The sequence below is a fragment of the Tenrec ecaudatus genome, chromosome 4 (genome assembly GCF_050624435.1).
Source record: "Tenrec ecaudatus isolate mTenEca1 chromosome 4, mTenEca1.hap1, whole genome shotgun sequence".
Lineage (NCBI taxonomy): Eukaryota > Metazoa > Chordata > Mammalia > Afrosoricida > Tenrecidae > Tenrec > Tenrec ecaudatus.
This window is the reverse complement of record NC_134533.1, coordinates 14004435-14029090: the sequence shown is the minus strand read 5'-3', so window position 1 is coordinate 14029090 and position 24656 is coordinate 14004435. Positions and strand designations below refer to the sequence as shown.

Below are 24656 nucleotides of genomic sequence, written 5' to 3'. Positions count from 1 at the left end.
ACACAATAAGACAGACCAGCAGGGGCGGCAGTGTTTCCAAAATTGTATGGATTCATTTTGAAAATGTATAAGTTTCACCTTTACCCTTTCTCCAGGGCAACAAAGCGCTCTCTCTCTCTCTCTCAAAAAAAATTATTTTCTTTCCCCCCACTACCTGCATGAGGTCTATCTAGACAGTTAGATCCTTTTCTCTGGTATTCAGCCCTGTAGAGCTGAGCCTCTTTGCTTAATCTCATTGGTTGTTCCTGCAACACTAGACTTAGAACCTTATTTCCATTTTTTGAGTTGTTCCGTGTCATTCTTCCAGATTACAGGAAACTGGAAGTGAAGCCCAGTTTATGAAACATGTGGTCCAATCTCATTTTATTTTACTTCAAGTGACCTTTCCTCTTATAATAATAATCCATTTCATTTCAAATGAATGGATAAGAACATGCTCTTTTTGCTCAGTTATTGGTTTATTTACTGAAAAGGCAGAGAGACGTGGAGGGTTGACTCTTCTACTGAGATCAGGAGGAGCGAGGAGGAAGTGTGGGGCTGATTTCTGCATAAATGTCCATTGCAAATGAATTAGGTCTTAGAGCCAGCTGAGGAAGGTTTTGATTGATTAGTATTTGCTCCAACGAATCTCCAAATATTCTCCATCATGGACAACATAACTACCAACTCCTAAAAAAGAAGGACAAATAGGTGAATCACCATGTGATGGGCTTAGGGGACTCACCATCTCGCCCAACCTCTTGGCCCATTTCCCACAAAAGCTCTCTCACATCGGAGTGCTCTGGACACTTTCACCTTGTGGGTCTTGTCTGTATCTGTCCTTTACCTTGCCTCAGCGGTATGCCTCCACTCAGAATTTCCCAGTAGGTTCTGTCATTATTGTTGGCCTTTAGGCCCTGCACGGAGGTGATATATGGGCCCCATGAAGTCTCCTTCATTGTGAAGCTGTGGGGAACAGTGAACTGGTTACAGGAGCTCAGAATTTCCAAAGGAAACCCACCATGCGCATTTCTCAAACTTTAATGTTCCCAAGAATCATTGGAAACAAGGCCCTATCACCAATATTCTGATTCGATAGATCTGGGTTGGGTAGTCAGCAATCTGCCTTATTCATTAGCATTCTAGATGATTCCAATTCAATTCTACACTCTATGCTAAATTAGAAAAGCAATAACCATGGTTTCTCCCTGCTGTAGTAGATACTCTGCAACCAACAAATTTTGGATTCCACTCAAAGATAGCAACTGTTGAAGGTATTAAAACGATAGTAGAGAGTGGCATCTTCATGTCTTACAGGCACCATATTAGAGGGTTTTCTCTTAGGAAAGAACAGAAAAGAGTGACCTAATATTGCGTGTTGTGCTTACTTAAAAACAAACGACCCAGTCAATGTCTGGTGCAGATTCCTCAATCGTCTTTCTCTTTCCTTCTGGAACCCCCTTGACAGCAGACTTTCTAATCACCTCTTAATGATCTAATTTTGCACGTTTGTAATTCTGAATTTTCTCTGTGGCATCTTACACCGCGTTGTAAGATGCACAATAGAGAATTATTGATTAGATTAGGGAGCCAAAGTCAATATCTTCATTTCATTAATAGACTTTTCTTGGCCAGAGGGTCTTACCTTAGGGGGCTATGACCAGCTTGAGATTGAGAATGTGGTCTGTGAAATTTAAGTGCCAGATTTTGTACCTGTGCTCATTTTTGGAGGGTGGAGATTGAACATCCACTGCATTTATTGAATATTCAAATGGTCAGTGACTTAAAGATAGTTAAAGACCACTACTCTAGATGTAAGGGGACCTGGTGACATAGTGGTTTATGTGTTGGGCTTCTAACTTCAAGGTCAGCAGTTCAAACTCACCAGTTACTCTTTGGGAGAAAGAAGAGGCTTTTTTGCTTCTGTAAAGATTTCTACTCTAGATGCAAAAAGGTATGGAGTAATAAGAGATTTTATATATTGAGAACATTTTACTGAAAGGAGCTCTCTGGTATTCATACGTCCATTAAGAAAATGTTAATTTAAATTTTTTCTTTATGTATAACCTTCATTGCTTTCTTAATAGTGTTAATTACTTAAGTTTTCAACCTGTGTAAGTGAAAATCCTATGTATGTTAGCTTAAGAAACTTTCATATATATATAATGTTAATTTAAGTCCTGGTGGTGCTATGGGCTAAGTGTTGGGCTGCTAACCTCAATGTTAGCAATTTGAATCCACCACTCGCTTGATAAAAGATGAGGCTCGAATCCACCATCCACTTGATGAAAGACGAGGCTGGAATCCAGCACCCGCTTGATGAAAGACGAGGCTGTCTGCTTTTGGAAACATTATATAGGCTCACTATGAGTTGGTGTTGTCTTGATGGCAGTGGTTTTGTTTTTTGGGTCGAATACGCTAGAAAAGGAGCCTGGGTGATGCAATGGGTTAAGCATTGAGTTGCTAACTCACCTAGCTTGATTGCAGAAGAAAGGCTTGACACAGCTTTGGGTTCTGATCGTAGCCAAGGAAACCCTTTGGAGCCATTCTACTCTGTACCCCATGGGGTCACTGTGAGTCAGAATCAACTTGATGGCAAATGATATGTGATAGACGACGACAGTTCTCATCTTGTACAAGTGCCACCAGATGTAGATGAATAATAAATGTACCAATGAGTATGGGCTTTAAATGCACTTTTAACTAATAAATAAATGTACCAATTAATGTGTGCACTTTAAATGCCCAGCTCCTACTTATGGATACGTTCTTGCTTGGATTTTAGGCATCCACACTAAACATTGTGAGTTACATGTGGACATACCCATATAGAGTCTTGTTTTGCCCCTGAGCTTTCTCCATCACATCCAGGAAGACAGACCCGTTCTGCACAGTGACGTTGGTGGAATCCGTCTTGTTGATTTTTACAGAGTAGTGGACAGTGATAAGTGAAGAAGAAGGAGGAGGGGTCACCGATCCAGACTCAGGAATGGAGACATTGAGAACTGGAAGGCAGACAAACAGCATTATTCAGAATACACACGACGGAGCTTGCTTAGCCACCAAACCCTACCCTTTACCCCTCTCTCCTTTGTGCAAAGACTTGGCACATGGAGCATGTGTTACCAGTGGAGGGCCAAACTGTTATACGTCTAAAGTAAGAAGTACGACCAGACACTCACAGGCTTGTGAAATACTGGTGTTCAGCTCAACTCCAAGCTGTTTAAGCAATGTAGTTGTTCCTACTTCCATTTCATAGAGGTTCCTGACTCTTTCTTTTTTTGGGTAGCATATAATAATGCTTGCTACTTAAAAATTTTAAAAACATTTACCAAAAACATATATGTCAGGAAATGCACTAATAATTATGCATGGATTATTTCATTTAAACCTCTGAAAACTTGTTAGAGTCTATTATCATTCCTGTTTAATATCTTAAATATTAGAAAACTAAGTCTTTGAGGTTAAATCTTTTCTAGTGCACAAAAACCGAAGGAAAAAACAAGGATGCTCAGAACGTCTCGCTGGATCATGCAATCAGAAAGCATCCCTTTAGAGATAGATACCATTGAATGAAGCCAACCTAGTTGATCAGTGTTTGAACCAACAACCACATGCACTGTGCCAGCAAGCACAGACCACCATCACGTTGCTGCAGTAACCGATGACAGACTGAGGACTGAGGTCTATCTGGAAACTGTTGAGAGCTTCATCTGATAACTGTTGGCACCAGAGGTACATGTTGAGTGTTATAATGCCCCAAAGTCGAAACAATTTGCTCTTTACTACTTGAACCTGGACAGGGAGAGTCTTTGTTCACATCCAAATAAGTCTTTCTCATCAGGGCAGGCAGGATCTGGGCTGCAGCCACTGGTATCTTGAACGCTCCCTGAGAAATTTCCTTGTGTACTGCATCCAGAGTCCTCTGGTAACTCCATTCACTTTCTTTGTAATAGCTTGCTGAGACAAGGAGAGCCTTGTACAAGGGAGAGAGAGAAACATGAATGAGACAAACGTCAATGAACTGAGAAGCCTACATGTAACTTACTATATTTTTTACACAAATAACATATACACTATGCCAGAACTGTTTCACTTAATTCCATAATTTCTGTGCATTTCATGTGCTGGTAAAGTAGAGGTGCAGCCAAAAAGAGACAGGCCCTCGACAAGATGGATTGACATGGAACACTGGTGAGGATGGCTCAGGAACAGGTGGTGTTCTGTTCTACACAGGGTCACTGTAAGTTGGAACTGACTCAACAGTACCTAACAACACTACCACCACCACCGACATATGTATTGGGGCATTACTTTTCTTGGCATATTATTGGTGAAAAAATGTGGCAACTCCATTGCTATGCACTGAGCACTGATAACACAGGTGGTATCTCAGGAGTTACAAAGATAACTCAGATACCCTCCATAACCTTATCAACTAGTTTGGGTTGGTAGAGAAGGAAATATTACAAAAATTGTAACTGCCTCACTGAGATCATACGTTTTCTGCTAGTTCATGTCCATGTTTCCAACACTGGAAGAGTTCGTGCCATATAGGTAACTACTCACTAAGTATTTTGTTGATGAACAAATGATTGTAACAGAAGCTGTACAAAAATGAGGAGCTGATACCAAGGGCTCAAATAGAAAGGAAATGCTTTGAAAATGATGATGACAACATATGTACAAATGTGCTTGACACAATGGATGAATGTATGGATTGTGATAGGAGCTGTGTAAGAGCCCCCCAATAAGAGTATTAAAAAAAAAGACCACACCGAGGCAAGATAATAAGGGCATATAGCAGGACAGCCAGGGGAACAGAGCAACGAATTCCCCAGGGAATGCCAAAAATGGACTTTGGGATCAGCACATGGTACTCCATCAGACTCGACTGGAAAACACTCCTAAAGGTCAACAAACAGACCTTGAACTATTTACAGGCTTTCTTTTTCTTTCTATTTTGTCATTGGTTTTTGTTGTTATTGTTTTATTTTTGTGTTGCTTTGTTTTTCTCTGTCTTGTTTTTGTGCATATTGTTTTCTCTGCAGATCGATCTAGGTAAGATAAGTCGGATAAAAAATCTGGAGGAGAAAACGAGACCAATGGTTCCGGGGGGACATTGGAGAGGGAGAGGTGGGGAAAGGAAGTGGGTGTTAACAAACCCAGGGACAAGGGAACAATAAGTGATCCAAAATCAGTGGTGAGGAAGGTGTAGGAGGCCTGGTAGAGCTTGATCAAAGGCAATGTAACTGAGAGGAATTACTGAACCCCAAATGAAGGCTGAGCATAATAGTGGACAAGAGGAAAGTAATAGGAAATGGAGGAAAGAACGAGGAAGCAAAGGGCATTTATAGAGGTCTAAATGCAGGCATGTACATATGCAAATAGATTTGTATATGACAATGGGGAAATAGAGCTATGTGTATTTATTTACAGGTTTAGTATTAAGGTAGCAGGTGACATTGGGCCTCTACTCAAGTACACCCTCAACTCAAGAATACTTTGTTCTATTAAACTGGCATCCCATGATGCTCACCTGCCTGACAGAATCACTGGAGACAAAGTGGGTACATAAGCAAATGTGGTGAAGAAAGCTGATGGTGCCTGGCTATCAAAAGATATAGCGTCTGGGGTCTTAAAGGTTTGAAGATAAACAAGTGGCCATCTAACTGAGAAGCAATAAAGCCCATATGGAAGAAGCATACTAGCCTGTGTGAGCTCGAGGGGTTGATAGGATTATGTATCAGAGAACAAAAAAATATATCACTGTTAATGAGGGGGAGTGTAGAGTGGAGACCCACAGCCCATCTGTAGGCAAGTGGACATCCCCTTACAGAAGGGTCACAGGGAGGAGATGAGTCAGTCAGGGTGCAGTATAGCAAGATGAAACATACAGCTTTCCTCTAGTTCTTTAAAGCTTCTTGTCCCCCACTATCATGAAGTCAATTCTACCTTACAAATCCGGCTAGACCACAGGATGTACACTGGTACAGATAAGAGTTGGAAGTACAGGGAATCCCAGGCAGATAAACCCCTCGGGACCAATAATGAGAGTAGCGATACCAGGAGGATAAGGGAAAGGTGGGGGTAGAAAGGGGGAACCAATCATAAGGGTCGATATATAACCCCCTCCCTGGGGGACAAACAACAGAAAAGTGAGTGAAGGGAGACATCGGTCAGTGGAAGACATGTAAAAATAATAATTCATAAATTATTAAGGGTTCATGAAGGAGGGAGGGGGAAAATGAGCTGATACCAAGGGCTCAAGTAGAAAGAAAATATTTTGAGAATGATGATGGCAACAAGTGTACAAATGTGCTTGACACACTGGATGTATGTATGGATTGTGATAAGAGTTATATGAGCCCCCAATAAAATGATTTATATATAAGAAAGAAGCTGTATGATCAATGCCCGTGTGACATAGCATTTCAAAGGATACAGAGAATAAGATACAGGATATAGGATAAGAAGCATTTAGTGAGGCTGAGGAAAGGCTTTGTGGGGGACCCAAATTCTGGCTATGCTGACTATCTTGATACTAGGAAACTATCTAATGTTCTTTCATGCCTTTGGTTCCTTGTTTGGGCTGTCCTCTCTTCCTGAAAGACCTTTCACCCTGAGCTGGCCTGGCAAACAGGGTGTTTGTTTGTTTTTTCCCTATAAACTTTGTAGATCTCTTTTTATTACACCCCCTTGAATTGAATAGATTAATGAATAAACTCACAGACCTTGGGAACTGTATGTAGGCAGGTGGAGGTACTAAGGAGCTGAATTTCAACATCAAGTATTTCCCATCTTATCTATGTTTGTGCCACTTGCTGGCTGTATGATCTCGGGCAAATTGCTGATACTCCTATGACTCGTGTTCTCTTTCTAGGAGATGGAATGAATAATTCTTCCAGCATTAAGTTGTTGTGCTCGTTCATGAGTCAATTGAGCAAAATACTTAGACCGGTGCTGTTATGAGCATCTATTATTACCACTATCATTTACAATGTCTGTAACAACAATCCAATAGGGTATGTACGATGAAAGCATAAAGCACATAGGCTGTGGAGTTGTATGTGATGAAACAACAAGATCGGTTGCAGTAGATTAAAAGAAATTATAATCAGGGAAAACTCATAGACGCATGAAGTGTAAAGACGTAAAGACTGAAGCTGAGAAGGGTACTTTTTCGGCAGGGAAGAGGAATTACGTAAGCCCCCAAACGGACGAAGCAGTGAAAGTTACTGTAGGAAACAAAATGGCCGATAGCCTCCAGAGAAGCCCATAAAAAATGCTGCTGACATTGTTTCCTTCCGCCACTTTTCTCTGTGCGTCTCTTTAACCCTTGGACTTACCTGTATGGCTTCTCCTGTACTATATATGTTTCCAAGGAGATAATTTTCTTTTTTCTCCGACAGAATTTTTTTAACCAGTATCCTTATATGACTGTCAATACGCTGCATAACACTTTGATCTGCTTCGACCTGATGGTTTGTTATACTCCCCTTCACACAGGTGAGAGCTAAGACAGCCATTGCACCAGTATCTGTCAAGATACAAAAAGTTGGTGATGGTTGACCAAGGAGTCCATTTTTTTTCTTGAATGTGGGACTTTCAGTGCTAAAATGGGGCCAGATCTGAATTAAGTGGGACAGTGGTTCATGCTGTTGGTGATGGGAGGGAAGGATTTGAAGACTGAGCAATCTCCTCACCAATGTGAACACCCACATCTTTTAAGTTTGTTCCTTTGCACCGTATGCTGCTTAGCTTTGGGTTTCCTGAAAGAAAGGTAGGCATAGCTACCTGGATCCATAGGTGTTGAGCATCAGTACTACTTGTCCAGAAGGAGCTTTTCCATCTTGATGTGTAATCTCACGCAATGGAAAATGTCTAGGCCCTATCCCTTGTAAATATATACTTCATTGCTCAAAATATTGGATCATGTTAATGGAAAGGTTGTGCTATTCCAGTTAACTCACATATTCAAATAGTCCCAGTAAATTAGAGAAAGTACCAGGATTTAGGTACAAAAATTAATCTGTATTTCTTGTCTTTAACACTTATACTTCCAAAATTATTTATATGAAGATTTTCCCTCATACATTACCATTTTACAGGTGGGGAAATTAAATTCAAGAATTAGCCTGTATTTGTTATATAATTAAGAGCAGCCAGAGTAGGAACCAGAAAGAGGCTTAAATCCCACCCCCAAACTCATTCTGCTCAAGAAGAAAATTCTCTTCTGGGAGAACTGAGGGTAAAGAGGAAAGGGAAAAAAAATCCAATTACTTAGTGGGAGGAAACCTAAAAGACCAAGACCTATTGGTGACTATATCCTTTGTATCAAGGACATTGTGTTTAATGACTCACCTACGGAGAATTGGCCACCAAAGTAATAGTTCTTGTTTTCAGGAGAGAAGAAATGAGCAATTTCAGTAGTTAAGTAGTTTCCACTGAATAGACACAAGGCCAAAACATCCTGGCTGAGCTGGTAGTAGTTAGTTAGTGGATTGCCGTTGTGTGTTTCTGGCAGAGAGAAGAGACAAACCTTACTCGTGGAGATGGCACTGGAGTAATACATGTTCAATGAATTTTTATTTAGTTTATTCCTATGTTTCTGCTTTCAAAGTCAGGGGATTAATAGAGTGGGGGACATCACTTACAGAATCAGCGGTCCTGAGATATTTAAAGACTATCAAGGACCAACCAATTCAACTCAATTGTCTTCATTTTTCAACTGATACCAAACATGAAAGCAATGAAAATATTACCCCCAAATTCAGACAGTTATGGATCTGGGACCAGAACACATATTTCCCACCCCCAGGGACCAGTCTCTATTACTAATCAGTGGACGAGATGTCTAATAAATCTGAAGATTTGACTCTTACCCATATTTCTAATTTCTTCTTTGAATTTCTCTTCTAGATGCTGAACAAGATGAGAATCATATATAAATTTTTCATCAGGATTACGACATGCTCCCAAAGCCATTATAGTCCAGGCAAGTTGTCCAGAACTCAAATCAGGCACTGAAAAGAAAATGCTTTGAGTTTGGCAAGGCATATGTTGATGCTTTTATTGCTCTTTTGTCTTCCTATACTGTGTGAGTGTGTGTGTGTGTGTGTGTGTGTGTGTGTGAGACAGAGAGAGAGAGACAGAGAGAGAGACAGAGAGATAGATAGATATTTGGTCACATGGTTTCTAGGATTTGGCTGGAGAAATGTTTTAGTTAGTTGGGTGGATCTTTTCTTAAAGTGCGCGCTTTTAGCGAGAGCGAGCATATAGACATTCACCTTTGTTTAGTGCATGTTCAATGACTTCCTGGGTCAGCTTTTGCTGTAGTTCTTGCCTCTGGATTCCAACAAGTCTCAGGGACAGCAGAGCACTGGCAGCTTGGACTCCATTGGTATAATGTGAATGGACCAGTATGTTTAACAGAGCTTTAAGATCCTCGAGTTGGTTTTGTTCATGTACCTCTGTGATAGAGAGCAATAAGAAACATACACACAGACAATATTAACATGAAGAGCAGGGGCGATATGAAAATATTTAACAATAGGCGTGGCACAGACATAGAGCAATCCAGTGGCCATATTACTGAAACAATACAGGGATGGGATCTGGAACGCCAGTAATGCCTGGAGCCCCTCCTTGGCCTCCTATCACTGGAGTATTTCGGTTGTTAACAACTGGTGCAACTTCAACCTTGTCTATTGAAAGAGTATCGGTTCTGCCCGGAAGTCCTATGTTTAAAATCATTCCCTGGTTTGAAAACAGTCTAGAGAAGGTGCTACTAAAGATAGCTTATCTGAGAGGATACCCTTTTTCCATCCCGAGTTAAGGTCTCTACTGTTTCCTAATTCCATTGGGTTAGTGCTGAGGAAATGTAGGCAATTCTGCTTTGTGACATTGGTGGTTGACTCCAAACCACATTGTCTGCTTGCCCAACTAGCCAGTCATTATTCAATAGTCCACGTTCTTTATTATGTAATAGTCTGCATTTGCGAGAAGACCCTCTACTTTTATCTTACGACCTGTCTAAAACCCGAGAATAGATTTGGTGGGAAGTCACATTAAAAAGGGAATCCACTGCCTTGAAGAACTGGAGAAATAAAAATAGTTATCACTTAAACCATAGGGTACTTTCTAAACATACACTGTCCACTATGGTGAGAAGGAGCCACGAAGTCTCCCCATCTCCAGATTACCCCCTGAGTTAGTGAGATAGTTAGTGCATAGGGCAGGAATCCTGGATTTAGTGAGATCTTGGCTGAGCACTGTGCTCCTTAATTTCCTCCTGTGAGTATGTTATGTAACTTCTCTGGCCCTCAGTTTCCTTATTGTGAAATTAGGGCTATTTACATAGGTTTCCCAGCTATTAGACAAGAATCCACCTAATTAAATGCAAAACTGCTGCCACATTGCTACTTCCAGCTCCTAAATGCAGTTTTGATCGGGATGAGAATTCTGAGCATGCAATTTCACTTGCTTCCTTTTCTTCACTTGAAAGAGCGTCAAGAAGATCTGAATGGAGTTTATTGGAGGCAGCTCAAGATTCTGTTTCAAGGACAGTGAGACTATTGTGAGCTGTCTCTCTGAGATTTTGTGGAAGCATCTCACTCAGCAGATTTCCCTGGCACTATGAAAGAGTTTTGTTTCTGGTCAGAAGAGTGATTGAAATTCAAATCCGTTTCCTTGACCAATAAAGACAAAAGTAATTATTTTTACAGTGACTTGAACTGCAAAGTTTCCACAGACACTCTTCTCAGGATGTAGCAGGGGAATGACAGGAAGAAGCATCAAGGTTGGAATGCTGTATGAACACAAGTCTGTCTTCTGGAGTGTGTAGCTCTTCCTATTGTTGGCTGCCAGAGCTCCAGGAAGATGTAGTCATGAATAACACCACCCAGTCATCTTTGGGCTGACGTGTCATTCCGGGAAAACCCCCACAGAAGGTAATTTATAGGCCAAAGAGCTATGTCAGACTTAAGAGATCATTGGTTTTAGTCCCCTATATTTATCATCCTCAATTTATGGAGGGAGCTAAAGAAGTTCTGAAAAATTAGGGTCACACAGCTAGTAAGGGTTCAAATCAGATGTGCCTCTTTCCTCTCTCTTAGTATTCTTTAATAGGATCATACAGTCTCTGGAGCCAAATCCCCGAAAGAGAGATAGTGGGGATTTACCCATATTCTATGGGGAAGAGTTGAAGAGCGATGTGCAGTATGAGACATCCAAATTCAGTAATAACACATCTTAAACCGAAAGAATTTAAATTCAAGCCTTGAGTGGCAAAATTGAAACATTCACTGGGCAAAATATTGAACGACACAGGAAGCATCAAAGAAGATGGAAAGAATACGCAAAGTCATTGTACCAAAAGTGGACTAGTTTCAACCATTTCGAGAGGTAGTTTATGAACAAGAATCAGTGCTTCACCTGCTTGTTGAAACATTTCATCTGGTAGTCCATCATTTTCTGGAGCCTCGCTGTTAGCTGTTCGGGCATACTCACTGCCATCGAGCTCACGTTGACTCATAGCCACCCCTCCAGGTCTATCCCTGTGGGTTTCTGAGACTGTAATTCTTTACAGGAGTCGGAAGCCCTGTCTTTCTTTCAAGGAGTGGCTGGCTAGTAGTGCAACACACAAGCACAATGCAGCCAGAGCTCCTCAGGGCACACGGCATGATTTAAAATCAGGAAAGGTATCCTTTCACCCTAGTTATTCAATCCAGAGAAGCTGGATTCTATGAAGAACAATTCAGCATCGGGATTGGAGAAAGGCTTGTTAACAATCTATAATATGCAGATGATGCTTGCTGAGAGTGAGGAGGACGTGCCAATAAAGCTCAAGGATCGCTGCCCTCAGTATGGATTACAACTAAATCTTACGACCAAAAGTCTCACAACTGGACCAATAGTAACATCATGATACAGAGAGAAAAGGTTGAAGTTGTCAAGGGTTTCCCCTTGCTTGGACCCGCAACTAATGCTCACGGAAACAGCAGTCAAGAGATCAACTGACACTGCATTGGATTAATCTGCTGCACAAGACCTCTTGAAAGTGTTGGAAAGCAGGTTGTTACTTTGAGACCTCAGGTGTGCCTGATCCAAGCCATGATATTTTCAATGGCCTTATATGCATGTGAAATTTGGACATTGAATAAGGAAGACCAAAGAAGCATCGATGCATTTGAATCATGAATAATGAAAGTGCCGCGGACTGTCAAAAACCTCCACACAGATCTATCTGGGAAGAACTACAATCAGAATGCTTCTTAAAGACAAGGAGAGGAGATTTCATCTCAAGTATTTTGGACATGTTATCAGGAGAGATCAGTACCCCGAGAAGGACATGTAAGATGACAGATAAAATGGAGGGGCTGTGTAAAAAGAGGAAGGCCCTCGATGAGCTGCAGTCATATAGTGGCTGCGACAATGGGTCCCAACCTAAAAATAAACGTGGAATGGTGCAGGACCAGGAAGTGTTTTTTTTTGTTCTGTTGTACACAGGGTTGCTATGAGACAGAACTGACTCGAAGGCAATTAACAGTAACACATTCAGTAATTACCATGTGTTAATTCTTGCTTACAAGAGGATAACACAAAACCCAAGAGTTAAACTTCAGAAAACTCAATTTGAACTACAAATCAAAAGAGAATTCTTCATGATTTTGGAAAGTTTCTGGGATTATTAATCTTCTGCTGCTGCTGGAAATAAAGAAGACTAAACAGTACCTCACTAGTGACTCTCGTAGAGAAGAGCTGAACAGAGAAACAGTCAAATTGAGGTGAAAAAATTTGGTCCTTCTTAAAATATACAGCATGGGACTTAACATCTTTACCATCACCCAGAGCATCCAATCATACATTGAATTGTATTATGACTTTTTCAAAAATCAACTCTAAATCAAATCTCTCAGGAGATTGGGGCACACAGGTAATTTGAGTGCAAGGTGTACTCACCAGAGGTTTTGCATCGTTGGCTTGAAATAATGAAAAACAACAAGAGCCCCAAATGGGGCAGCTGGTGTACCTGTCTCATCTCTCCACCAGTGCTTGGGAAGGATGGTGATTTTCTCACCTATTTATTGGGTTGATAGTCATGTCAGTACACGCCTCCTTCAGGTTTCTGAGCCTCTTTCGCTAATGCCAACATTGGGAAATGCCAAGAGGTGTGGTCAAGTGTGTTTGTCCAAGTAATATGATAAACCAGGAAGAATACTTTAGAGGTATGGTCAGAGAGGATGAGGAAATGATTTCTTCCCCTCCTGTCTCAAACCTTTGGGGTTCTCTTTCCTTACGTGCCTTCAGATCAAGGAACACGAGTTAGCTAGATGACTCATGGGGATTCCACATGTTTCAGAGGACAGCTGTGACCCACAGTGTCTCCATGGCTGTGATCTTGGGAAGGAGCAGTCAGGCATTTCTTCCAAGCTGCCGTGGGGTGGACTCACACCACAGACTTTTCTCTTAGTATGGGAGCACCACCCAGGACTCCTCCCTCAGTCCTAGCACAAGCGAATTTTTGTCTCTGGATTTTCCTTATTTGACTCTTCATATAAGTGGAAAGGTACATGGCCTTTCGTGGATGGTCTCTTTCATTTAGCAGAAAGCCTTCAGGGTTCCTTCGTGTTAATGTACGTATCAGGACTTCATTCTTTCATGTGGCTAAATAATATTCCGTTGTATGGCTACACCACATTTTATTTGTCCATACATAAGTCAGTGGAGCTTTAGATCATCTCTTTTATTTGGCTATCATCGACAATGCTGCCACGAACCCTTATGTGTTAGGTTTTGTGTGGAGATATGCTTTAATTTTTCTTGAATATTTACTAGTGGGTGGAAATGCTAGACCATATAGTAACTCAATATTGAACTCTCTTGAGGAACTACCAAACTGTTTCCCAATGTGACGGCTCATTTTACCGTCCTCCGTCAGTGTATCAGGGCTCAAATTCCCCATACACTTGTAAATGCTTGGTATTGTCTTGAAACGTTTTTTAAATTGCCCTCCTAGTGGATGTGAAGAGGTGTTTCATGGTGATTTTGATTTGCCCTTTCCTAATGACTATTGATGTTGAGCATCTTTTTATGTGCTATTGGCTCCTTATATATATTCTTTGGAGAGAGAACATTGAGATCCACTACCCATTTAAAAATTGCACATGGATTATTTGTCTTTATTATTAAGTTGCAAGAGTTCTTTATATAGCCTAGCTACAAGTCCATGATCAGATATATGATTTGCAAATATTTTCTTCCAATTTTATGGATTGGCATTGTAGTCGACCGCTTAAAAGTGAAGCATGGGGAGGCTTCAAAATGTTCATGGAAAAATGAAATGAAAAGATAACGAAGTTTGAGTTCCTTTTGGTACATGAGTGAGCTATAGGTCCTGTTACATTTTTCTACAGATGGAAATCCAACTTTCTAGCACCATTTGTGGAAGAAACCGTCTCTTTACCATTTTCCATTTTTGACCCCTATCAGTTGTCTGTAGGTGGATGAACTGATTTCTGGGCTCTCTGTTCTGTTCCATTAGCCTATGTATCTGTCACTGTCCCTGTAGCAGGCTGCTTTCACCACTGTGGCTGTGCAAGAGGTTTTTGGATCAGAAACCGAGAGCCCTTCTGCTTTGTTCTTTTTCATAAGTTCTTTGTGTTTCCCGGGTCTTTTCCCTTCCATGTCAAGTTAGTAATTAGCTTTTACATTTCTTTGAAGAATGAAGTTAGGATCTGGATCAGAATCGTGTTGTATTTATAGAATGTTTTGAGTAGTTTCGACAGTTTCATAATATTAAGCTTCTTATCCATGAACATGGGATATTCATTTATTTATGTAGGTCTCTTTTGGTTTCTTGTAGTAGTGTTCTGTTTTCTTTGTACAAGTCTTTTATTTCTCTGGTTAGTTGTATTCCTAAGTATTTCATTTGTGTGTGTATGTGTGTATTAGTATTGTTCTCGTGAGTTCTTTTTCAGAGATCTCTTCATTAGTATATAGGAATACAATAGATTTTTGTAAGTTAATCTTGTATCCTCCCATGTTGCAGAATCTTGGTTATTTCTAACAATTATTTAAAAATTATTGTTATTTGAAAATAATTAACAATTGACAAGCTATCAAGGGGCCATGAGGGGTGAGGAGGGGGGAGGAGGGAGGGAAAAAGAAGAGGAGCTGATCCCAAGGGCTCAATGGAAAGTAAATGTCTAGAAAAGAATGATGGAATATATGTATGAATATATTGGATACAATTGATGTATGGATTGTAACAAGAGTTGTAGTAGCCATCAATAAAATGATTATAAAAATTATTGTCAATTGGAAGGTAATACACATATTATTCCATAGTTCAATCACATCAAGAAGTATTGTACAATTGCTACCAAAATCAGTTTCCAAACACTCTTTTCCTCTTTCCTGGGCTCTTTGACATCGTCTCCTTTTTACCGCCCCCCCCCATGCTCCACTGTACTCATTCCTGCCCCCCCCTCATGCTCCACTGTACTCATTCCTGCCCCTCCCATGCTCCACTGTACTCATTCCTGCCCCTCCCCCCCATGCTCCACTGTACTCATTCCTGCCCCTCCCCCCCATGCTCCACTGTACTCATTCCTGCCCCCCCATGCTCCACTGTACTCATTCCTGCCCCCCCATGCTCCACTGTACTCATTCCTGCCCCCCCATGCTCTACTGTACTCATTCCTGCCCCCCCATGCTCCACTGTACTCATTCCTGCCCCCCCATGCTCCACTGTACTCATTCCTGCCCCCCCCTCATGCTCCACTGTACTCATTCCTGCCCCCCCATGCTCCACTGTACTCATTCCTGCCCCCCCCTCATGCTCCACTGTACTCATTCCTGCCCCCCCCCCTCATGCTCCACTGTACTCATTCCTGCCCCTCCCCCCCGAAATCCTGATTCTACTTGTTGTCCCTATAGGTTCGTCAATCCTGGGCTTCATATACTGAAAAACAGAAAAACATATAACACAACTTCAAGACGGTGAGCCCCAATGACATAACACTTCTGAGATAAACCCTAATATGAACAATCAAAAACAAAACATTTTTTGTGAAGGCATTAAGATTTTCTACATATAAAATCGTATCATCTGTGAATAGTCTGAGTTTAATAGTTGAACAGTCTGAGTTTATTTCTTCACTGGCAACATGCATTCCTTTGATTTCGTTTCATTAGCAGCTCCAGCTAAGACTTCCAGCACAATGTTGAGTAAGAGTGGTGAGAAGGGATGAGTTTCAGCAAAGCGAAAGAAAGACTCTAAGCAAAGCCTGAAGATAGATGTCCTTCCCAGAGTTAGCCAATGAGAGTCCTGTGGGCTACCACCGGATGCTGTATGATGCAGTGTTTGAAAACGAGCTCCACAGTATCTACGATGCGCGACACCGCTGGTGTGTAAAATACTGCTGGCATAGTTTCCAGCATCATGGTACTATGCAAGCCACCAGAGTATGAAAAATTGACACATGGGTGGTAGGTTTACAATATTACCTGCTACATAATAAATATTGTTGTTGTGGTTGTTAGGTGCCAGTCAGCTCTAACTCATAGAAATCCCATGCACAACAGAGCCACCCACTGCTTAGTGCTGTGCATCCTCACAGCTGTCCCTCTGCCGGAGCCCATGGTTGCAGTCACCATGTCCATCCATCTCCTTGAGGGCCTTCCTCTGTCCCCTGCCCCTCTCCTTCACCAAATATGATGTCCTTCTCCAGGGACTGGTCTCCCCTGACAAGTCTAAAATATGGGAGATGAAGTCTCCCTCTCCTTGAATATAATTATTAACTATTAGTACTAATGACGATGGTTCATCTATAACTGCCATAAGTCTGGTTGTCATGCTTGACACCTCTATCCCTTTCCTTCCATAATCTAATCTATCAACAGTCACAGATTCTTTGTTCTACAGCCTGTCCTCTTCCTTCTACCTTTCCTACCACTAAGCCAAGCAATCTGCTGCCATTGAGTTGGTTTTAATTCATTGTGACTCTATATAGGACAGAATGGAATTTCCCTATGGGTTTCTGAGATGGAATCTTTCTGGGAATGGTCAGCTTCTTCTTTCTCGTGCAGAGCATTTGGTGGGTTTGAACCACTGGTATTGGCGTTAGGAGCCCAATGATTAATCTACTATGTTTCTAGGACTCTGGTCTAACTTACTATAATTACTTGGACCACTGTAATAGCTTCCAGATTTGTGCACTAGCACCCTCATGAACTCTCTTCCACCCACACCATTTTTACTCACCCCCTAGAGCATCACACATCTCATCCTGGACTAATACACCCACCTACTGCTATCCAGTTGATTCTGACTCAGTGATCCCATATATAGGGATTCTAAGGCTATAAATCTTTAGGAGAAGATAACCCAATCTTTCTCCTGGTGATTGGCTGGTGGGTTTGAATTGCTGACCTTACTGACTATTATGAGTTTGTGGGAAAATGGAATTAAAAGGTAATGGGATTTTCCTACAGACCGTGTGTGTGTGTGTGTGTGTGTGTGTGTGTGTGTGTGAGAGAGAGAGAGAGAGAGAGAGAGAGAGAGAGAGAGAGAGAGAGAGAGAGAGAGAGAAAGAGAGAGAGAGAGACAGAGAGAGGATGATAAGGGATTTACATTTCAGATAATCAGTTTTGTTTTCAACAATTTAAGCTACTTATCAATCCTCCCATGAGGTTATGTTAACCCCTCTCCTTTGATTTCTCCCTCTTTCACAGACCTTTTGAAACTTCCTTTATTATCAGTATTTTAATAATTTTTTTCTTTGGGATAGGAAATATTACATATAAGTGTATAACTTTTAATATATAGACACATACATAATACAAAATATACATATACATATTACTAGATGTAAAAAAAAAGCCCCAGAAGGTCTTAAGTAAGCCCCAGAAGGTCTTAAGTACAATTCATTGTACCTTGAACACGTCATAAGTTGGGGACTACCTGTATTTCTTTTATGTGTGTCTCCACATCAGTCTATGAACTCTTCAAGGGTGTGGGCATGTTTCCCTTATTCAGTATTATATCCTCTGTACCAGACAAAGTGTTTACTGCTTAAGAGGTTCTCAAATATTTGCTGAAAGGAACCACCTCAAGTCCTTATGCCAGATGACAAATTAATAACATTTACTGGTAGATAAGCTATTAGGACAAATACTAGAACATTTTATAGAAATCAAGTAGAAAAGAAATGTGAACTATTGAGTGCCTTCTATCAGAACTGAGGGAGAATTCTGAAGACCGATTTAAACATCTGGACTTGTAGGGTTGAGGTAGACCAATGTTTGTCACATTTTCAGCATTTCTTCATCTCATCAAGCAGGTCCACTCTGAGCTCTTTTTGTTTCATCTTTCTTTGCGATGATGATTTAAATAATTTAAATAATGCTTATTTGCTTCATTTACTAAAGGTGAACATTGTGGGGAGAGAGAGAGAGAGACTCAAGAATCAGGATGTCTAGGAAAGTCGAGTGCTTTCAGGATGTACGTTGTTGTTAGGTGCACCCCACTCTAGAAAGCTTCAGCCAGAAAGCATTTAGCTTCACTTCCACAGCATGCCCTCTTCCAATTAAGTGTCCAGAGGAACCCAACTCCGCAAGCCATTGTCTCTTTCCACAGATGCAGTCAGTTTGTTTCCTATGTATTTCATGTGGTTGTATCCCTAAGCATAGTCACCATCTATATTGTTTTAAACAGGTATTATCAATGAAAAATTTGTTGGTGTCGCAAAATTCTATAATTTGATGTCTAGCTTCATTTCCAATACCATGGCTATATCTTCCAACTACTAAGCCTTCCTCTTTGTTTCTGACTTTCACATTTGAAATGGCAAAAATTATCAATGCATCCTGATTGCCTGTTTGATCAATTTCAGACCAAAGAAGTTGGGAGAAATCTTCCTTTTCTTCATCACAAGTTTCAGTGGTTGGTGCATAAATATGAATAACAGTTGTACTACATGTTATTCTTTGTAGGTGCAGAGATATTGTCCTATTGCAGATAGCACTGTTCTTCAAGAAGTATCTTGAAATGTTTTCTGATGATGAATATGACACCATTCTTCTTACGTGTGTCATTCCTGACATAGTAAATCCTATGGTTGTTCAACTCCAAATGACTAACACTCATCCATTTCAGTTCACCAATGTCTAGGATGTTGATCTTTATGCATTCTATTTCATTTTTGATAACTTCCAATTTTTCTAGATTTATCTTTTGTATATTCCACATTTATCTTTTGTATATTCCACATATTAATGGATGGGTGTAGCAATTTTTTCTCGTGTTGAGTTGTTCTTTCTCAGCCAATGAAAGTACTCAAAGCTTTACTTCATCATCTGTATCGTCAAGGTCAACTCTCCTTTGAGGAGGCAGCTCTTTCCCAGTTGTGTGTTGAGCGCCTTCCTACCTCAGGGGCTCATCTTCCGGCATGTTCTGCCGCCATTCCTTAGGGTTTCAGTGGCCAGTCCCTCAAAAGTAGGCTTAGCTCTTTCTTCTTCCTGCTCTGTTCTCCTTGGATGGTCCTGCTGGTATTCGCATTACTGATTACAGATGCTTCAGCTTCCAACATCAGAGCGGTGTGCAAGCCCCCACAGCACAGCAAACTGACAGACCTATAGTGAAGAACTATATAGTGTGCTTTAAAATCAGAATCTGTGAGTCCTCAAACTTTGTACTTCTCTTTCAACATTGTTTTAGTTATTTGTTGCCTCCTGCCATTCACTTAATGTTGAGGATTAGGTTGTCTATAAAGAAGGTTATGTTATCTTGATCAGGATTACACTGAATATAAAGATTGCTTTGGGCAGTATTGACATCTTAACAATATTGTCTTTCCATGAATGAACACGAAATATTTTCCCAGTTATTTAAGTCTTAAAAACTCTTTCATCTGCATTCTATAGTTTTCATTCACTCTTCACAAGTCCCGGGGTAAATTTATTTCTAGATATTTATTCTCTTATATGGGTATTGTAAATGGAATTGCTTCCCCAATTTCTCATCACTGTGTATAGAAACCTAAATGATTTTTATTTGTTGACCTTATATTCTGCAGCCTTAATAGATTTCTCTCTAGATCTAGAATCTTTATTTTTAAAATAGGTGTGCAATTCACTGTTTACTACTATATTATAATTATTACTATATCACTCTTTAATTCCATAATAATTTCACCAGTCCAAATGCTATTTCATATCCATTAGCACTCACTTCACTATCTTCCCTCTTCCTTGAGATTTTCTTTATGAGTAGTTTTGATTAATCATTTAATATTTTTATTTGATATGTTTATTCAGATTGAGAAAATTCCAAGTTAGCTTACATAAAAACCAGTGCTCCAGGAAATGGATGGTTAGTTCAAATAATGACAGTTCTCTAGAAAACTGGATTTTGGAGATAGCTTGACTCCCTCCATCTTCTGCTAGGTTGTTAGTTTCCATGGCAGCAGTACTTTAGAGGCTATTGTTTTTCAAGACTACCACATAATTTGGAAAACAGATTGAGACTACAGTGAGCCTTGAAGATCACTGTTATGGAAAGCTGACCATTTTTTTTTTCCTGGAATAAACTCTCTTTCCAAACCCAAACCAAACTTACTACCACTGAGGGGATGTCAAGTCATGGTGACAAAGTAGAACTGCTCTGTTGGGTTCTAAATCTACAAGTCTTCATGGAAGCAGATCAGTATACTATTAAGGTTTCCTAAACACTCCTATGAGGAGTCCTGGTGGCACAGTGGTTAAAGCTCACAGCTGCTAACCAAAAGGTGAGCAGTTTGAACACATCAGCTGCTCCCACGGGAGACAGATGTGGCAGTCTGCTTTCATGATGATTTTGCAGCTTTGCAACCCTACGGAACCATTCTACTCTCTCATGTCTACTCAGCCATGCCTGAAGCCTGGATCAGTGGTGGTTTGCGTAGTTCCTTTGTCCGATGCAAGTGTTTATCCATGACATTTGGTCATTGTGGATGCTCTGCTCATATTCTCTGGAGCCGCTCTCACCATGTCTGTGTGCCAGTCTCTTTGCTGTTGGGTGGTGTCTTCTAAATGACCTCAACTGAATCTGGGAGTTTACAAAACATGACTCTTCCACCCCAAGGACTGAAGCCCGTGGGAGTCTGAAAGCCCAGTTTTACTGAGTGAATCAGGGACAGACTCAGAGGTCACTAATTCCACTTTGAAGCTCCAGGAGCAGCTATAATGCTCCTTTTTATCTGCAGGTGACCAGAACAGTTGTGAGGATGACCCAGAACTAGGCAGTGTTTCCTCTGTTGTAAATAGGGTCACTATGAACTGATTGGGCAGTACCTAGCAACAAAACAACACCATCCACAGGTAATAAAATCATCGGGTGTGGGGGGGTATTGTTTATATCTCCACAGGGAAAGTGGGACCAGACTTCAACCAAGTGCAGCAAGTTGTGAAAGCAAAATCCCGGTGTGGAGTAGGGAACCCGTGGAGAGGTCTGGGAGGCTGGCCCCAGCACCAAAAATTAAGTGGATTCCTGCCCCTCCCCCCAAAAGAATTTGTTTCAAAGGACGACATTGATTCTGCAGCTCCGGGAGATGGACATATCTGATCAGAGCACACGGGAGCAGATGAAGGGGCAGAAGGAGAGTGGAACCCAGCCTGGCTCACCAGGCCGTGAGGATGATGCTCCTGAGTAGAGCAGCCAGTCCACAGAGAGAACAACATGGCTGGCCCCACTATGAGAAATGATGCCACTCAGTGACTAAGGGCGATACAGGGGACAGCACCGGAGACACAGTATGGGAATTGCACCTGACCTGATCCCACCACACTGAGGCAAAGCACTGGGGAAGTGAAGCGGAACAGCAAGGGAATGGAGTGGCAAGGTCCCCAGGGAATGCTGAAAGTGGGCCTTGGGGCCAGGGCGTGGTGCCCCAACAGAGTGGACTGGAAAACGCTCCTAAGGGCCAGCAAACGATCCTTGAATGAACTACAAGCTTTTCTTTTGTGAAGTGTTTTGTTTTGTTCTTTGTCAGTGGTTTGTTTTTGTTGTTTTGTTGTCTGGTTGTATACTGTTGCTTTGTTTTCCTCTGTCTTGTTTTCGTGCATGTTAGTGTCTCCACAGGTATGTCTGAATAGGACAGGCTGGATGAACTATCTGGAGGAAAAACAACGGACCGACAGTTCCGGGGGGGACTTGGGGTGGGGGTGGGTTGGGGGGGGTAAGGAAGTGGTGTTAACAAACACAGGGACAAGGGAACAACATGGGACCCAAAATGGTAGTGAGGGGGGAGTGGCAGGCCTGCTGGGGAATGATCAAGGGTAAGGTTGCGTAGAGAAGAGGTGTAGCTGTAGCACAGGTGGGAACGGGGCATGGTAGTAGGGCAGGAGGAAAGTCAAGGGAGATGGAGGAAGGAGCTGGGAGTCAAGGGGCATTTGTGGAGGTCTAGACAAAGACATGTACATGCAAATATATATAGGAGGATGGGGAAATAGATCTATGTGTCCATATTTATAGGTTTAGTATTAAGGTGGTGGAAGGACCTTGGGCCTCTACTCAAGCACTCCTTCAATGCATGAATACTTTCTTTTATTAAATTTGCACTCTATGATGCTCACTCTCCCGACACAACTGCTGAAGCCAAAGCGGGTGAACAAATAAATGTGGTGAAGAAAGCTGATGGTGCCCGGCTATCAAAAGAGATAGTGACTGGGATCTTAAAGGCTTGAAGATAAACAAGTGGCCATCTAGCTCAGAAGCAACAAAGCCCACATGGAAGAACACACCAACCTGTGTGATCGCGTGGTCCCGAAGAGATCAGTTATCAGGCATCAAAGAACAAAAAATCATATCATTGGCTACCCACCTCCATGTTACGATCGCCGAAGACAAATGGGTGCATAAGCAAATGTGGTGAAGAAAGCTGATGGTGCCCGGCTATCGAAAGAGATAGTGTCTGGGGTCTTAAAGGCTTGAAGGTGAACAAGCGGCCATCTAACTCAGAAGCAATAAAGCCCACATGCAAGCAGCACACTAGCCGGCGTGATCACAATGTGCCAAAGGGACCAGGTGTAAGGCATCATGCAAAAAAAAAAGAATATATATATGTGTGTGTGTGTGTGTGTGTATATATATATATATATATATATATATATATACCATAGTGAATGAAGGGGGAAGTGCAGAGTGGAGACCCGAGGCCCAAGTGTCGACCACTAGAGATCCCCTCACAGAGGGGTTTAAGAGAGGAGATGGGTCAGTCAGGGTGCGATGTAGTTCTGATGAAGAACACAGCTTTTCCCCAGATCCTGAATGCTTCCTCCCCCCAACTACCACAATCCGAATTCTACCTTGCAGGACTGGATAGGGCAGAGGTTGTACACTGGTGCATATGGGAGCTGGAGGCACAGGGAATCCAGGGTGGATGATACCTTCAGGACCGGGGGTGTGAGGGGTGATGCTGGGAGAGTGGAGGGTGAGTGGGTTGAAAGGGGGAACTGATTAAAAGAATCCACATGTGACCTCCTCCCTGGGAGATGGATGGCAGAGAAGGGGGGGAAGGGAGACTCTGGATAGGACAAGATATGACAAAATAACAATCTGTGGATTATCAAGGGCTCATGAGGGAGAGGGAAGCGGGGAGGGAGGGGGAAAAAAGAGGACCTGATGCAGAGGGCTTAAGTGGAGAGCAAATACTTTGAGAGTGATTAGGGAAAAGAATGTATGGATATGCTTTATACAATTGATGTATGTATATGTATGGATTGTGATAAGAGTTGTATGAGTACCTAATAAAATGTAAAAAAAAGAAAAGAGAAAAAAAAGAAAATGATTAGGGCAAAGAATGTGCAGATGTGCTTTATACAATTGATGTATGTATATGTATGGACTGTGATAAGAGTTGTATGAGCCCCTAATAAATTGTTTTAAAAAAGCGTCGTATGAGCCCCTAATAAAATGTAAAACAAGAAAAAAAATCATCCCATGGTCATTTCCACTTATTATACCTCATTGTTCAGTATATTTGTGTGCACATATGGCTTCTACTAGCTTGTTCTAGGGCAATGTTGCTAACTGTGCTGCTGTAGCTTTTTCTAAATTTAATTTTTAAACAAATCCCTACAATAATGAAACTCGTCTGTGCCTCTGAGAAAGAATCCCTGTTAGTGCAGTGGGTAAGTCTTGTTAGTGCAGTGGGTACGTATGAAATCCATTAGCTACTCCATGGAAGAAAGATGCCCCATCTGGCCTGTAAAGATTCATGGTTAGGGGCCATGAACTTGGTTCTGACTCATACAGACTCTAGGCACCAGAGACCCATAACACTGCCTGGTCCGGTGCCATCCTCCAACCACTATTGTGTTTGAGCTCGTTCTTCCAGCCACTGTGCCAACCCAGCACCACGGCAGTTTCCTCCTTCCTTTCTGCTGACCTTCTACTGTACCAAGCACGGTGTTCTGCCAGGACTGGGGAGAAAACATGTAAACACTGGTACATAAAATCACAGGGACACTGATTATCTTTTTAAGGGAGTAAATTATTTACCACCTTGAAGGCTTCTCTATCATCTGCCAACGCCTTGACCCCCACTCACCGACATCCCACACATGTCAGAGTAGAGTTGTGCTCCATTGGGTTTTTCAATGGCTGAGTTTTCAGAAGTTGATTGCCAGGCTTT

At 41.5% G+C, this 24656-nt stretch overlaps 1 protein-coding gene and 1 long non-coding RNA gene across 2 annotated transcripts in view; one reads left to right on the top strand and one right to left on the bottom strand.

The window, feature by feature from the left end:
- Positions 1 to 22162, top strand: part of LOC142444614 (uncharacterized) — a 59151-nt gene extending 36989 nt beyond the window's left edge. The window contains exons 2-3 of the long non-coding RNA XR_012783922.1: positions 8902 to 8977; positions 21390 to 22162. This is a non-coding gene — a long non-coding RNA (uncharacterized LOC142444614). The remainder of the gene's footprint in view (positions 1 to 8901; positions 8978 to 21389) is intronic.
- TCN1 (transcobalamin 1) lies at positions 608 to 13021 on the bottom strand. Its single transcript, XM_075545657.1, has 9 exons — positions 12943 to 13021; positions 9270 to 9452; positions 8865 to 9005; positions 8344 to 8499; positions 7329 to 7519; positions 3762 to 3955; positions 2804 to 2983; positions 827 to 945; positions 608 to 669 (listed from the first exon to the last, which is right to left on the bottom strand). Exons 1-9 carry the CDS (start codon positions 13019 to 13021, stop codon positions 608 to 610), a joined length of 1305 nt encoding a protein of 434 aa, XP_075401772.1.
- Positions 22163 to 24656: the final 2494 nt, after the last annotated feature.

Bases quoted from the DNA above. Each gene is read 5' to 3' on its own strand.
- TCN1 (XM_075545657.1), bottom strand. From the start codon at position 13,021: ATGAGACAGGTACACCAGCTGCCCCATTTGGGGCTCTTGTTGTTTTTC. The intron at 8,500-8,864 runs GTAAGAGTCAAA...TCTCTCTGCCAG, and splicing joins AGAAGAAATTAGAAATATGG to AAACACACAACGGCAATCCA. The intron at 2,984-3,761 runs AGAGCAAATTGT...CTGCCTTCCAGT, and splicing joins TGTCCAGGTTCAAGTAGTAA to TCTCAATGTCTCCATTCCTG.